This window comes from Microcaecilia unicolor, chromosome 1 (assembly GCF_901765095.1).
Source record: "Microcaecilia unicolor chromosome 1, aMicUni1.1, whole genome shotgun sequence".
NCBI classification, from domain to species: Eukaryota; Metazoa; Chordata; class Amphibia; order Gymnophiona; family Siphonopidae; genus Microcaecilia; species Microcaecilia unicolor.
In genome coordinates this window covers 129,567,349-129,583,470 of record NC_044031.1, presented here as the reverse complement: position 1 = coordinate 129,583,470, position 16,122 = coordinate 129,567,349, and the positions used below count along the sequence as shown (strand labels likewise).

Sequence of the window (16,122 nt, the reverse complement as noted above, 5' to 3'; positions counted from 1 at the left end):
GGTCTGACTCAGTAGGGCAACTCTTATGTTATTTAACTATAAAAACAAAATGTAGGATCATGTATTTGGATTTCAAAAATCAAAGAGAGGAGTACACTGGAGCAAACTTCTTCGTGAAACAAAGAGCAGGACCTGGGAAACAAACCGGGGGGGGGGGGGGGGGGGGGGGCGAGGAAGGAGGAACAAAGACAAGTACATACAGCATGTAAACCAGGAGGAGCAGCCTAACGGTTAGTGCAGCAGGCTTTGATCCTGGCCACCCAGGTTCAATTGCCACTGCAGCTCCTTGTGACTTTGGGCAAATCATTTAACCCTCCAGTGCTCCGGGTACAAAAAATTAGATTGTGAGTCCTCTAGGGACAGAGAAAGTACTGCATATAATGTGCACAGTGCTGCATATGTCTAGTAGCAATACAGAAATGATTAGTAGTAGTAGTACAACAGATAAAAACAGAAGGAAACGTTACAACTTCAAAAAGGAAAAAACTGATTAGGAAAAAGGGCAAGGTATTCAAGTTGCCGATGGGTTGAACACTGGAAACCAAGGCTACAAAAGCAGACATATGAATAATCTCCACTAGGTATTTCGAAAGGCCATAGAAAATAAGTGAGTTTTTAATATGAACTTAAATGTAGTAATGCAGGCATCGGACCTAATATTGGGAGGGAGATGGTTCCAAAGGTTAAAAGGCAGTTACACTAATGCAAGAATGTTTAGGAGTCTCAAAACAAACCTATTAATAAGAATGTATGGATAGAAGGTTCTGATGAGACAGTTAACCAAAAACTGGGGAGAGCGTGAGGAGAACACCTGATGGATCATAGTTAAGATCATAATCAAGCACACTAAAAAGAATAGGGCCAACATCTTGACTATAATCCATCAGGCTGTGATTGGGAGCCATTGTTCAGCGACAGATAAAGGGAAACGTGACCAAATTTCTTTAAGCCAAATAGAAGTCTAATAGCAGTGTTCTGGATCTGCTGTCTTTTTAGTGGCGAGTTTTGCAGCTCTGATATAGAGAATTACAGTAGTTCAGTTTCGTGATTACAAGAGCCAGGATTAATGTGCAAAGAGAGGACTGATTCAACACAGACTGGATGGAATGTATTTGTTTCACTATAAAGAAGAAGCTAGAGACAATTAAGTCTCTTGCATTCAAAGCCCAGGTCTCTTTATCAAGTATGGCACCTACAATATTAATAGAGTCTTTCCAGGGCAGTAGAATTCCTTGAATACATGGTAAAGAGTAGGGGAAGCAATTACCCTGGGAGTGAAAAAATAAGTGTGGGGGAGCCATTTTTGATAGGCTGTCTAAATCCGATTTTGGACATTTTGCAAAAAACATCCAAAAATCAAGTGGCACACAGCAATTTTCAAAGAAAAACATGTGTCTTTTTGTCTCGAAAATAGCCATTTCCTAGATGTTTTGTAGACGTTTTGTGCTTAATGAATCTGGGCACAGGAATAAGCTACAGTAAACGAATCATGCCTTGATGAATGAAATAAATCAAATAACTCAAAACTGACAAAAAATGGATTGAGTGAGTTTTGTAAGTGCTGTTCAATTTGGTGGAGACAGCAGTGATTGCTGAAGATGACAAAGTCAAAAGAGGAGGATCTGAATGTCATCAGTATAGATGCAGAAAGTAAGATCAAGAAACTGAATAAGAGGTGCAAAAGAAGCTAAGAAAACACTAAAAGGAATAGGGCCAACGACAGAGCTTTGAGGAGTCAGAGAGACATGACTCAAACCAAGAAAACAATTAGGCTAAGATCAGCAAGATGTTATAAGAGAATGTTACAATTAACAAAATCAAAAAAGGCTGAGAGGTCCAAGCAGATTAAGAGGACATTTTACCACTGTTGGTAGTCAACTGAAAGTAATTGGCAAGGCCAAAAAGAGTATATGTTCAGTTGAGTGATTGGACCAGAAACCTGTCTATTGTGGATGGAGAGCATGGACTTTTCTCAAGTAGTCTGTTAGCTGGTCTGCAACAAATTTCTCACAATCTTAGACATGAAGACTGGAGATGAGCCGATAGTTTGAAAACACCATGGGGTCTGCTTTAATGTCTTCAAGGTAGGGCCTTATGATAACTTGCGTCTAGAATTTAGAGTCAGTGGTCATCAAAGTATGTCGGCACAGATTTAAAGATCTGAGGGGGCCTTTTGCAAAGCCGTACTAGCGTTTTAAACTCACGATAAAAGCTGAGACACCCATAGGAATATAATAGGCATCTCGGCGTTTACTGCCAGCTGATTTTTCACGCAAGTTAAAAATGCTAACGCAGCTTTGTAAAAGACCTCCTAAATATCTAAACTCTGGAAGAAAAGCAGGAGAGAGGAGAAATGATAGACACATTTAAATACCTCTGTATATAAAAATACCAAAGGACAGGCCAAATGTATTCTGACAATTAAAAAAGGAGGAAGGAAGACCAAACAACAGCCAGCATGGTTAAAAAGTGACGAGAAGGAAGCTATTAGAGCTAAAAGAAAATCCTTCAGAAAATGGAAGAAGGAACCGACTAAAAATAATAAGAAACAGAATAAGGAATGGCAAGTCAACTGCAATGCGTTGATAAGGTAGGCAAAGAGGAGACGTTGAAAAAAAAATTGCATTGGAAGCAAAAACACATAGTAAAACTTTTTTTTAGGTATATTAAAAGCAAGAAGCCGGCAAAAGAATTGGTTGAACCGCTAGATGACCGAGGGGTAAAAGGAGCAATCAAGGAAGATAAAGCCATTGCAGACAGATTAAATGAATTCTTTGCTTCTGTCTTCAACGAAGAAGATTTGAGAGAGATACCGGTGCCAGAAAAGATATTCAAAGCTGACGAGTCAGAGAAACTGAATGAAATCTATATAAACATGGAGGATGTAATGGCACAATTTGACAAATTGAAGAGTAGCAAATCTCCTGGACCGAATGGTATTCATCCCAGAGTACTGATAGAATTGAAAAATGAACTTGCAGAACAGTAATATGTAATTTATTTTTAAAATCAAGCATGGTGCCGGAAGATTGGAGGGTGGCCAATGTAACGCCGATTTTTAAAAAAAGGTTACAGAAGAGATCCGGGAAATTATACACCGGTAAGCCTGATGTTGGAGCCGGACAAAATGGTAGAGACTATTATAAAGAACAAAATTACATAGAATATTCAATCAAAATAATACAGGGAGTGCAAACTTTTATAAATCAATGAATGCTAAATTGTTTGCACAAATAGTTTGTGGGCGCTTTTCACCTTATAATGACAATTAGATAATTAAACAAATGGAACCTCAAATCCCCCGGTAGCGAAAATTTCAATACAGAACTAGCACTACCAACGTAGGGGTCTGTTTACTATCATAGGTTCCGTAATGGACAGAAGAGGAGGAAAACCAATCGCTCAAAAAAACTCACTCTAAGTGAGAAAAACGGGCGACTTAAAAAACCTCCTCCTGTTCCTTACTAACACCTAATGTGGAATGCAATGCGCCAATCACCAAACTAAACAAATATGTCCTAAGACAATTGTATCAATTGTTCACCACCCTTGTGAACTAGGAGCCCCCCAGGAAAACAATATCAATCTTCTGGATCTCTTAAACCCCCCAAGTAAAGCAAAACTTATTTTTAACAGCTTGGGTATTTGGGTACTTAACTTAGTCCAGATCCCACCGAGGGCTCCTAATAGTATCCAAGGGGAGAGGTTGCCGTCTTTCACCCCAACATTCAAGCGGAGTGCACCAACTCTTCAACAAGTGCGTCTTGTTTCGCCTCCAAAAAAAGCTGCGTCAGGAAGAGCACTGCACATCATAAGCTCACAGACTCCAACAGACTTGAATACCAAAGTCCCGGTCATTAATGATCCAAAGATGGCGCAGAGGGAGTCAGCCACGCTAACTATAAGAATCCCCAGCGTCCAAACCCTTGTCCAATGAGAAGGCTCAAAATCTGCATCTTGTAAAATGACGCTGGCCTATGGGGAACTGCCTACCTCTAATAATAAGCGTTCCACTCAATGCCTTTATTAAGGCCATTAGGTTCAACTGAATCTAACTTGTAGATCCAGTGTTGTTCCCTTCTCCACAGAATGTTTTTTGAGCGATTGGTTTTCCTCCTCTTCTGTCCCTTTTGGAACCTATGATAGTAAACAGACCCCTACGTTGGTAGTGCTAGTTCTGTATTGAAATTTTTGCTACCGGGGGATTTGAGGTTCCATTTGTTTAATTATCTAATTGTCATTATAAGGTGGAAAGCGCCCACAAACTATTTGTGCAAACAATTTAGCATTCATAGAATATTCAATAGCATGGATTAATAAGACAAAGTCAACATGGAGTTAGTGAAGACAAACCTTGCCTCACCAATCTATTACATTTCTTTGAAGGGGTAAACAAATATGTGGATAAAGGTGAGCCGGTCGATATTGTGTATCTGGATTTTCAAAAGGCGTCTGACACAGTACCTTATGAAAGACTCCAAAGTAATTTGGGGAGTCATGGGATAGGAGGTAGTGTTCTATTGTGGATTAAAAACTGGTTAAAAGATAGAAAACAGAGCATAGGGGTTAAATGGTCAATATTCTCAATGGAGAAGGGTAGATAGGGTGGTTCCCCAGGGGTCTGTGCTGGGACCACTGATTTTTAACATATTTATAAATGCTTTACAGATGGGAGTAACTAGTGAGGTAATTAAATTTGCTAACAGCACAAAGTTATTCAAAGTTGTTAAATCATAAGAGGATTGTGAAAAATTATAAGAGGATTTTATGAGAATGGGCATCTAAATGGTAGATAACGTTTAATGTGAGCAAAGTGATGCATGTGGGAAAGAGGAACTGGAATTATAGCTATGTAATGCAAGGTTCCACGTTAGGAGTCACCGACCAGGAAAGGGATCTACGCATTGTCGATGATACGCTGAAATCCTCTGCTCAGTGTGAGGCAGAGGCTAAGAAAGCAAATAGAATATTAGGTATTATTAGGAAAGGAATGGAAAACAAAAATGAGGATGTTATAATGCCTTTGTATTGCTCCATGGTGCGACTGCACCTCGAATACTGTATTCAATTCTGGTCACTGCATCTTAAAAAAAGATATAGTGGAATTAGAAAAGGTACAGAGAAGGGCAATGAAAATGATAAAGGGGAAGGAACGACTTCCTTGTGAGGAAAGGCTAAAGCGGCAAGGGCTCTTCAGCTTGGAGAAAAGATGGCTGAGGGGAGATATGATAGAGGTTTATAAAATAGTGAGTGGATTGGAACGGGTAGATGTGAATCACCTGTTTACTCTTTCCAAAAATACTAGGATTAGGGGGCAAGCAATGAAGCTAAAAAGTAGTATATTTAAAACAAATCGGAAAAAAATTTTCTTCACTCATCGTGTAATTAAACTCTGGAATTCATTGCCAGAGAATGTAGTAAAAGCAGTTACCTTAGCAGGGTTTAAAATAAAAAGGTTTGGATGGCTTCCTAAAGGAAAAGTCCATAGACCATTATTAAAATGGACTTGGGGAAAATCCATTGCTTATTTCTAGGATAAGCAGTATAAAATGTATTGTACTTTTTTGGGATCTTGCCAGGTACTTGTGACCTGGATTGGCCACAGTTGGCAACAGGATGCTGGGCTTGATGGACCTTCAGTCTGTCCCAGTATGGCAATACTTATGTACATAAGCCATATGGTCTTTAGCTGCCATCCTTATTTTTACTATGTATGCTTTTGTTCTGACTTTTGGCCTGTATGCATTGATAATCAGTATATTTTTGTTTTTATTGCTAAATTCCTGTACTGAGCTTTTACTTCAAACGGCAAGTAAGAGAATGCTGTATTGTATGGTTTTATATACCTAAGCTTGGAGAATTTTCAGTCAAATTTAAGGTCCTCAGTTTTGGGTGAAAACTTGCCTACCTTCACAAATCTACATTTAGGCCTGCTATTTAGCTACACTGAGGAATCTAGCACTGAACACCAGCTTTAGGAACCTAACTTATTTCCCCAATAACCCAACCATAGCCTAAGCTCCTCCCACATTTTAAGCAAAGACATTTAGAAGCCTAGTGAAAACAGGTTCCTAAACTTTAATTACTCAGCCCTAGTCAACCTTAAGAAGATGCCAAGTTTGGTGCCTGTTCCCAATGATAGCCCTCGGGGGTGAGGAAAAGATACATTTTCAAAGAGATGTATCTGGCTTCCTAGGTTAGTAGTTAAATGACTAGTTGGCTTGAAATAGCCCCCAAAACTATTGCACGTCAAACATTTTATCATTTGGCTTGCCATTTTCAAATTTATTAAGACACAAAATAGGATTTGGGTACACATATAGACAGAAATGAACATACTTGCATAATATCTTTTCCCTTCACTGAAAACAATTACTTCCATAGACAGTAAAGATACTGGGCATCATGTTTCATAGCAAACTGACTTTCAAACCTCAAGCTGAATCTGTACTTAGGGAATCTTTCTTTGCACCGTACTCGAGTTGTTAGGCCTTTCTTACCTTATTAGAACATTTCTTCTTAGTCTCGTCATGCAGTGATTGGACTACTGTAATGGCCTCAACACAACACATTCTAAAACATCTGCAATAAGGCCAATTTACTGCTATCAAACTGCTACATAATGCATGCTGCTTTGACCATGTCACATCCCTCCTCAAATGACAATGCTGGTTAACAGTCTCTGTCCACATAAGTTTCAAACATCTCATTCTAGTGTTTAAACGCCGTCTGCTGTTGCTCCAGATTATATTCATAACCTGCTAATTCTCTACAAATCTGAACGTCTACAATACTCCTCCCAGCAATCACTCTCTTATCTCCCTTATGTCTAAACATCTTACGGGGCACAGCCTTTAGCTATGCTGGTCGAAAACTTTTGAATTTCCTTCTATTACAAATTAGACAAGAACCCTCATACACTACGTTCAAAATGCTCAATAAAACCTGGCCTTTGTTCCAGGTGATTAGACTGCACAACCTCTATTTTCCCTTTTTTTTTTGTTACATTTGTACCCCGCGCTTTCCCACTCATGGCAGGCTCAATGCGGCTTACATGGGGCAATGGAGGGTTAAGTGACTTGCCCAGAGTCACAAGGAGCTGCCTGTGCCTGAAGTGGGAATCGAACTCAGTTCCTCAGTTCCCCAGGACCAAAGTCCAACACCCTAACCACAAGGCCACTCCTCCACTCCCTTGTCTTCCCTTCCCTTATTTCTTCCCCCCCTTCCTTTTCCCTTCAGCTCTTTATAATATAAATTAGTGATTGGCAATATACCAAGAGTTATGAAATAATAATTTAAAAAAAATCCTCTTCTCAGCCACTCCAGAATCCCCCCAATATCCTTCCACTGTTAAAAAGTACTCATTAGAAAGACAAAAACCTTGTATCAAAGAGAACTGCTTCCTAATCACAAGAGCCTTTTCCACCCATTACTCCAAAATTGTTTCAGTTCTATACCTGCTTGTTGTCGTTCCAACTCTAGTTTATGAAGCTCCTGCATCTCTCGTTCTTGAGCTACAACAAGCTCTTCTCTCAGACTGCACAGCGTGTTCTCTTTTTCCTTCTGCATATCTTCACGCACCAGTTCCAGATGAGCATTGTAAACCTGAGTTAGACTAATACGCTGGGCTTCCATCTGTAGCCTTAGATCAGACTAGCATTGAAAGCACAGGTTACAAATACATTAAAACAACAAATACAGAATTTCTAAACCTTGCTTTGTGTGATTAAATACTTTGTGTAAAACGATACATAAAAATATATTAATGAAAGTTCTACACAGGCTCTACAGAAACCTTCTGTATGATTTTTTTCACTTCTCAAATTTTGTATGTAGATGACTATTCAGAATTCACTCACAGCTGAGCTGTTCATGGGTTCTGAATTAATACACAGTTGTGCGAACAGCATTCCATATCAAATCTGGTTTTCAATATTTCAACTGAAATTATAAACAAAATGTCCATTAAAATAAACTGATTTACAAGAGCTGACTGCTGATCAAGCAATTTTTCAGTCTGTTTTTAAATGCACATCAAAAATCCTCTTGTCTACTTATGTAGAATTATTAAACGTGGAAATTATTTAACAGGCATTATTTAAAAACTTTCAATATTATGAACTGCCAGGGTGAAGGTCCTTGGGTTGATCTCCATGTCATGCCTTCAATGTTAGCTAGCACTAGGGTTGCTGTAAAGGCAGCATTTTTCAGCCCCTGAAGGGAGGATATCAAGGTCACTGCTTATCACAGCTGATATAACCCAAGATTGTAAGGTTTCAGAATAAACCCTGGTGCACATAAGAACATTGTTGCAATGATCAGTCTAGGAACAGTGGAAAAATGAGCCTATTAAAATGGAGAAGAATCCCTAGCTAGTTCTAATTAAAGCCTCATGGTACCAGCACCAGTTCTGACTGAGCTGGAAGAAAAAAGAAGGGCCTACACAACCAATAAACAATGATCTTCTCTTCCCTAAGTACCTAGCAAGTAGCATTAACCTTTATTTAACGAATCATATTTTTTCTTCAAATTCTTGTACTTGCTGCTGCTTCTTTTGCCATAAGGTGTCTTTTACACCTTAGAATAAAATAGTACACTGTACACTTTGTTAAAATCATATTTGTTAGTTGCAAATACAAATGGTTAATTCAAAAATTTTCAAGTGTAGCTGAGGGGCCATTCAAAAAGATGAAAATGAGCATCCTCTTACCCACATGGGTTTTTCTGGCATTAATTTTAAAGGCACAGATATACGCAATGTGTGAATAAGTTTCCATGATCTTGTAGGCATGGCAAAATGGGATTCCTTATGAGCCGATAGGAAAATGGAAAAAGGATTTGGTTGATTTACTAGATTTTTCAGCACTGTATCTACAGAAATTGATTAAAACCCTTAGGATTTATAAACGATTGATCAGTTTACAAGAGCCAACAGTATAAATTTTTCTTAAGGCTCCGTGTGTCCCCGTATCAGGCATGTTTAGCAAAGATATTTCCCACTGAGAGTGCTCTAAATGTTCGAAGGAAATCGTTCATTAAACTATATGTTTTGGGCCTCCCAGCTTATTTAAAATGTATCAAGGATGTCAACTTCAAAATATAGTGGCATTTGTGCTTTTTGATAAGATAGAGAGGCAGCCACCACTGCAACAGGAGGAACGTAGACTATTTCAAAAAACTTTTTCTATTGGGATGAAAATGTATTGTAAGTATTTGGAGACATCCTGAACTTCTCACAAAAATGCACTGGAAAAATGAAACTGTACCAATTGCTGAAATTAGAAAGGTTAGACAAAGAATGCTTCCTACACGAGAGGGAAAATGTTCCAACAAATTTGGACCCAAGTTTGGCAAAGCCTGCTCTAGAGAGCATGAACTGCTTTGTTAAATATCTGATATGTTACTTGGTAATAACTGATTTTATTTTATGTTGAAGAGGTGGAGGAGGAGAAGAAACAACAACAGACGGTCATCTCTGTGGCACTGGCTAACAGGGTAATGTTTAAAGGGGAAGGATAAAATATTAAAAGCATTTGCTGACATCTATTGCTATATTTGCTCTTTTATTGCATACAGTGTTGAAGTTATGCTGGAATAATATACATGTTCCATGTTCTTAACTGTTATGTTATTTAAGTTTTGCTGCAAATAAAAACATTTTAAAACAAAAAAAATCCTTGTTTACGTGCAAGAAAACCTTTATAAAATTAAACCCATAAAGCTGTGTGCCAAAGCTTAACATTTTGCGTTAAGTAGCTGCTTTCAATATTAGGCAATTGATGAATTTGTTTAATGATGGGTTAGTCAGGATAGATTTGTGTTGTGCTATCTGCACTGTTTACTTTTTATACTTGACTTTTCTCCAAACACATTGTACAAAGGTGAGTTAGAAGAAATGCATGAACAAAAAAACTAAATAAGAGGTACTCAGGATTCTCAAGACTTGTACAGATGGTCTGCACAGAAGTCCAAACAAAGCATGCATTATATAGACAATTTATAATGAAGGATTAATTCAACTACTTTATTTTATAAATTTTTCCAAATAGCAATATATCAAATCCAGAGACATATATACCCAAGGCAACTTTTCACTCCCTCTCTTTTAGGAAATTAGACTACAATCTTTGATTATAGAATTTGGGAGGCAGGGCATTTTATCTGTTAGGCCAATAAAATGAAAGGAGTGTATAACTTAATCTTACTATAAGACTGTGTAAAACAAATCTAGCTAAACATACCTGTTCTGACTGCAGCAATTCTAAATGTTGTTGAAGCTCACTATTTTCACTCTGTATGCGGACTGTAAGTAGTGATTCACCTGCTAATTTGCTGGTCAGTTCGTGCAGCTGATCTAAAAGGGATTGATTTTCTTCAATAAGATCTAGATTTTCTTGTTGAAGATCATGTCTTTCCATTATTTCATGCTGATCTGAACCACTAAATGGACTTTGCAGTTTTGCCTCTTGTCTAAATTCTCCTTTGCCGTAGAACTTCTCTTGGTTAGAAACTGGAACTTCAACAAGAGTTATTTTTTCCTGACATTCTGTTTGTTCTTCAAATACTTTGACGTGTTCGCTCTGATTGTACTGAATCATTTCCAGTTCTTTGCATTTAACTTGCTCTCTCTCTTCTTTTAAAGATTTTAATTCTTCATGTAACTGATCAATTTTGATTTGCTTCAAATTTAGTTGCTCAGAAAGATTTGAAAGCCTCAGGGTTAATTCCAGTTTCTCACGCTGGACTACTTCTAACTTTTCCATGAGTTCTGTTGTATCTTTCTCAACTACCTCTCTACCTTCAAATGCATCTTTACAGTCTTCCAGCTCTGTACTTTTCATTTCAAACATAGCATGCTTATTTGTTCGTATGAACTGAAGTTCTTCATTAAGTGTTTTGAGCTTGGATTCATATTCTGCTTCTTGCTTGTATTTATCCTCTTCTAGTTCTGCTTTTACTTTTAGAAGACAAGTATACTCTTCCTGTAACTCCTGATAATTCACTTCAAAGTTTTTTTCAGCAAAGGAAAATGTGTTTTTTTGCCTCTCGATCTCCTCTTTCAACAGAATGTCCTGCTTTCTGAGCTGTTCAGTTTCCATAGAAAGCATTTCTACTTGCTTTTGCAGATCCATATATTGAGGTCTGGAGTCATTCTCCATAAAAGCCAAATGTTCTTCTATACGTATTGCACTATAATTTTTTATCTTCTCGTGTAAAGCTATATTCTCATCTTTAAGAACCTTATTCTCTTCCTCAAGTAATGTAAATTTTCCACTGAATTTATCTTCCTTGTCTTTTAGTTCTTTTTCCAACAAACCAACTTTAAGCTGTAGTTCCTGGACTTCTTGTTCCAGGGTACCCTTCTCCTTTTCTTCCTTTCTCAGAGTTTCTATCTCCTTCTGAAGTTCACTAATTTTCAGCATCATTTCTTCAGACTTTGAATTTAGAACTGATTGCTGTAAATCATTCAGTTTTGAAATCTCCAGCATCAGTTGGTTCTGTTTTGTTATCAGGTTATCCCTTTCACATTGCATAGCTTCCATTTTTTGACTCATTTCATTTTGTACACCATCCAACTGCTGTTTATGTTGTATGGTTAAATTATCTTTAATGTTTTCAGTGTTTGTTCTGTGTTCGCGTCCTAAATCTTCTCGGAGTTTAGATAACTCTTCTTCATGACTGAACAAAAGTTGAGTCCTAAGTCTCTCCAGTTCAGCTTCCTGAGATTCGGCCATTCTGTCCAAAACTTCATCTTTCTCTCTCTCCAACATATCAAGCTTGATCTTATAATTTGTAATTTCTGCATCGTGCTTTAATTCCAGTTCTTTTCTATGCTCACATGCAGAAGCTGCCTGGGCTTTAAGTTCTTCAATGATAACTTGAAATGCATTTGCTTCAGACAGCTTGCATTCCTTGGCTCTCTCCATCTGCTCCCGTGCAAAACTCAGATCCTGAAGAAGGCCCTCCACCTGTTTATGAAGAAGAGATTTTTCTGCTGATATTGAGTCTAGCTGCTGTGATAAATCCTGTTTGATATTATCCCTCTGATGGTTAGCATCCTGAAGTTTTACATTTAGTTCATTAATTGTCGTATTCATTACATTAATTTGCTCCTCTTGAACTATACAACTTTGGCTTGATATTTTTTCTAGTTCTTCTTTGTGCTGGGCTAAAATCTTATGAATCTCAAAAGTATGTTGCTTGATTAACTCTTGTTTCATCTGTACAATCTGTTGTCCATACATTTCATCTAACTCTGCTTGAAGCCCTTCCAGTTTCCTTTGTGTTTCCAGTTCCATCCTTTGCACAATATCTGTTTCAGATTGACTGTCATTATAACAGCGCTTCTGAAGCTCTTCCACAGTGCCCATTAACTGCTTTACTTCATCAGATGACTGTCTCTCTTTTTGTTTTGAATTAGTTAACTCTGTTGTAAGGCTGTTTGCTTCCTGGTTCTTTTGTGCTATCTGCTCTTTCAATTCTTTTAGAGACCTGTCAGCATCTAACATTTTTTCATGAAAGTGAGATGCACTTTTTTCTTTTTCTATAAGTGATATTTTCAGCCTTTCAATAATTGCATCTTTTTCTTGCAGTTTCTGTTCATCTGAATCTATCTTATTTGCATGTTGTACCTTGAAAAATATAAACAAACATTTTATTACTTTAGAAACAACGTTTCAGGTTTGAATCCTTAAATTATTCAGCATGGTCAAAATCTCCACCAAGATCTTACTAATCCTTTGTGCTTCCAATTCCATCCTTTGTACAATATCTGTTTCAGACTGACTGCCGTTATGGGCACTGAAGTTAATGCAGTTAATGGGCACTGAAGCTCTTCCACAGTGCCCATTAACTGCACTAATCATTTAGTTATATGTACATTTATGGTATATAAAACATCGCTTATCTTCAACAAGTTAATGAATTTGTGAAACTACAATTCAACTAGAGTAAGGAATTTGATGTTTCCAAGTGAACTACTATAGGACAGGGAACATCTAGAGAAACCATAAAAGCATCAGTTCACCCCACAACCTGGGTGACCTATGTTTTGAAACATGCTAGAAATTATGTCCTAGGAGGACAGGAAATCTAAATTTCTGATCTACTTACTTTTAAGAGACAACCTTGCTGGAGAGGCGATTGATATGGTGTATTTTTATCTATGTTCTTAAATTATGTATGTTTATTGTAACCCACTTTGATTTAAAGCGGGATAAAAATTTGGAAAATAAAATTACATATATCATTAGTCAAGTGGAAAACCTGACTCTGTAGGATGGTGCTACAAAATGCAAAAAGTTCAGAAAGCAACTAAAGGGAAGAATAAGTAACATGACATGCAACTTTTATTCTTAATTTTCAGTTAAAACATACAGTGCAATTAGGCAATCTTAACACATATTCCTAAGCAAATATAACCCTTCTATTCAGGCCAATTCAATAATTCTTCCACAAAGCAGCTACACAGCATCAGCAATGGCTGGTAGAATGAGTAGAAGTGAATCGATTTTTTTTACTCGTTCCAAAAGTACAAAGACCAGGTGACACTCAAGGATGTTACATGGAAATATTTTTACAACAAATAGGAGGAAATATTCTTTTCATTCAACAAATAGTTAAGAGCTCTGGAACTCTTTGCCAGAGGATGTAGTAAAAGCAGTTAGCATACCTGGGTTTAAAAAAGGTTTGGACTAGTTCCTGGAGGAAAAATCCATAGTCTGCTATTGAGATAGACATGGGAAGCTACTGCTTGCCCTGAGATTGGTATCATGGAATGCTGCCACTATTTGGGTTTCTGTCAGGTACTTGTGACCAGGTTTAGCCACGGTTGGAAACAGCATACTGGGCTAGATGGACCATTGGTCTGAACCAGTATAGCTGTTCTTATGTTCTCCAAAAAACACTCTTATTTGTGGGAACCACTGGTTTAAATTCTATTGCTTAATACTACTGTATAAGGATCATCAAGCTATTATTTTAACATTGATTTCATACTGGTGTTTCATCTGGTGAATTACTCTTTATTGTTATTAATACCAAGCGATACTGGGCTCGCAGATAAAGTATTCAACTGGTTTTAAGACTGCTTGTCAAGTAGAGTTTATACAGTAAAGATGAGAGAATGCCTATCAGAACCTTAGAATATTGACTGCAGTGTCCCTCAAGGTTCACCATTATCTTCAATTTTACTTAACATTTACACAAGATTTTTTGGTGGGGGGGGGGGGGGTAAATAATTAAATTTGGGTATAAACTGTTATAGATACACAGGCGACAAACTTTACTTACTCCGTTAATGTCTGCCTCTGCAAATAAAACAACCATTGTACAAAAATGTTTCAATCGATGCAGAAACAAGATGTGATGTCAGAGGAGGTGATTGCAGGGAATCGAACGCCTTCTCTGGTGATGAGTTTCAACACGGAGAAGACGTCTGATACAGTTTCTTGGGAATCTTTAAACGGAACTTTCAAAGTATATGGGGATACAGAGATTGTTTCAGGATGCAGCTCAGATTTTATACAGTGGCCCTAGACCAGCCCTATGGGTTTAATTATGTCCTCACAGAGCCTTTTCCCATCAGGCAAGGTACCAGGCAGGAGGGTTCACTTTCACCTCTACTTTTTCCATTTACTCCTGATCCTTTGGTTAGGGAGACAGAGAGTAATCCTGAAATCAGTGGAATAAACATAAGAACATAAAAATAGTCATACTGGGTCAGACCATTGGTCCATCCTGTCCAGTATCCTGTTTCCAACAGTGGCCAATCCAGGTCATAAGTACCTCGCAGAAACCCAAACAGTAGCAACATTCCATGTTATTGATCCCAGGGCAAGCAGTGGCTTCCCTTGTCTATCAATAGCAGACTGTAACGTTTGTGAGCCCTTTGCCCGGTGGTGGTAGAGTGAGGAACACTCTACCATCTCTGGGAAGACGGAGTCCCATAGAGTCAAGAGTACCCCAAAGAACTGGACTGGATTGCAGGTGGAGGTGAACTAAGGTAGCTTTATTGGCAGCAAAAAGAACACAATACAAAAGGGCAAACAAACGGCTCAGAAATACGAGGGGGAAAAGAACAATAAGCAGCCTAGCTGCATATCCTAACACTAGCTAAAGCAAAGCAAAAACATACAGCATACAATAATGGCAAATAGGAGGACAGTCTAGCCAAACTGGAAAAGCAAACACAAGAAGCTAAGTAAAGGCCCGCCCCAGCGGGACAACGGAAAGCAAAGGGCACTTAGCTGGAAGCGGTAAGATTGCTGGCAGTTAGATAAAGGTTCATTCTGTCAGGACTCTCATGTAAGTTGCGGGACCCTCTTCGGCAAGTTCTCTCGGAAGCAGGAGGAACAGAAGCCAAGCAAAAGAAAATAAAGCAGTCTCTAGTACACCCGCACCGTGGGTAGGGAACTCGAGCGGATCCCTCCGCTCGCTGGAGGCAAAGAATGGCACAAAACCAAACAGTCACTGAGGCGCCCGAGCAATGCTCCCAGGGCACGCAAGATTTAAGCAAGCAATGCCCGAGCCAAGGCTCCCAGGGCAGAAGGTCAATAACAATCTGTGAAGCGACCGAGCCGAATGCTCCCAGGGTAAACAAGGTTTAAGCACACAATGCCTGAGCCAAGGCTCCCAGGGCAAAAGGGTACACACAGGCACAGTGCAGCAAACAGGAACCAGGAACAGCCTACATGGATCCCTCTGCGCTCCGAGCACAGCCACCTCGTCCAGAGAAACTTCGAGACGTGGCCATGGCCCCAGTACCTACAGCACTCCATGTCGTCCCAGCACACATAGTCCAAAACTCAGCACAGAGCCTACTCACTGCAACCAGCGACCAAGGACTCACTGCGGATGACTCGGATCACAGATGAAGTACAAGAAGCTCCCTGGACTACAAGGCTTGGGAGCAGACTATACTGGAACACAGCAAGAAGGTGAAAGCTACAGCAAAGCTTCAGGCCACGGCCTGACAAGGAGACAACAGTTGGAACTAGCAGAGCTCAATCAGGAATTATTGCCAGAACACTGAGTGCACGCAGAGGCCAGTTTAAAAAGGGCTCAGAACTGATGACATCACCGGCTTGGCCACCACCACTCTACAGTGGCCCCACAGGTCAC

The 16,122-nt window shown here is 38.8% G+C and overlaps 1 protein-coding gene across 3 annotated transcripts in view; it reads right to left on the bottom strand.

Annotated features, from left to right (window-relative positions):
- Positions 1-16,122, bottom strand: part of AKAP9 (A-kinase anchoring protein 9) — a 547,514-nt gene that overhangs the window by 449,794 nt on the left and 81,598 nt on the right. For all 3 annotated transcript variants that reach the window (XM_030200158.1, XM_030200166.1, XM_030200175.1), the window contains 2 exons: positions 10,242-12,632; positions 7,458-7,653 (listed from right to left, as the gene is read on the bottom strand). In XM_030200158.1, coding sequence (XP_030056018.1) covers positions 7,458-7,653; positions 10,242-12,632 — 2,587 coding nt within the window. The remainder of the gene's footprint in view (positions 1-7,457; positions 7,654-10,241; positions 12,633-16,122) is intronic.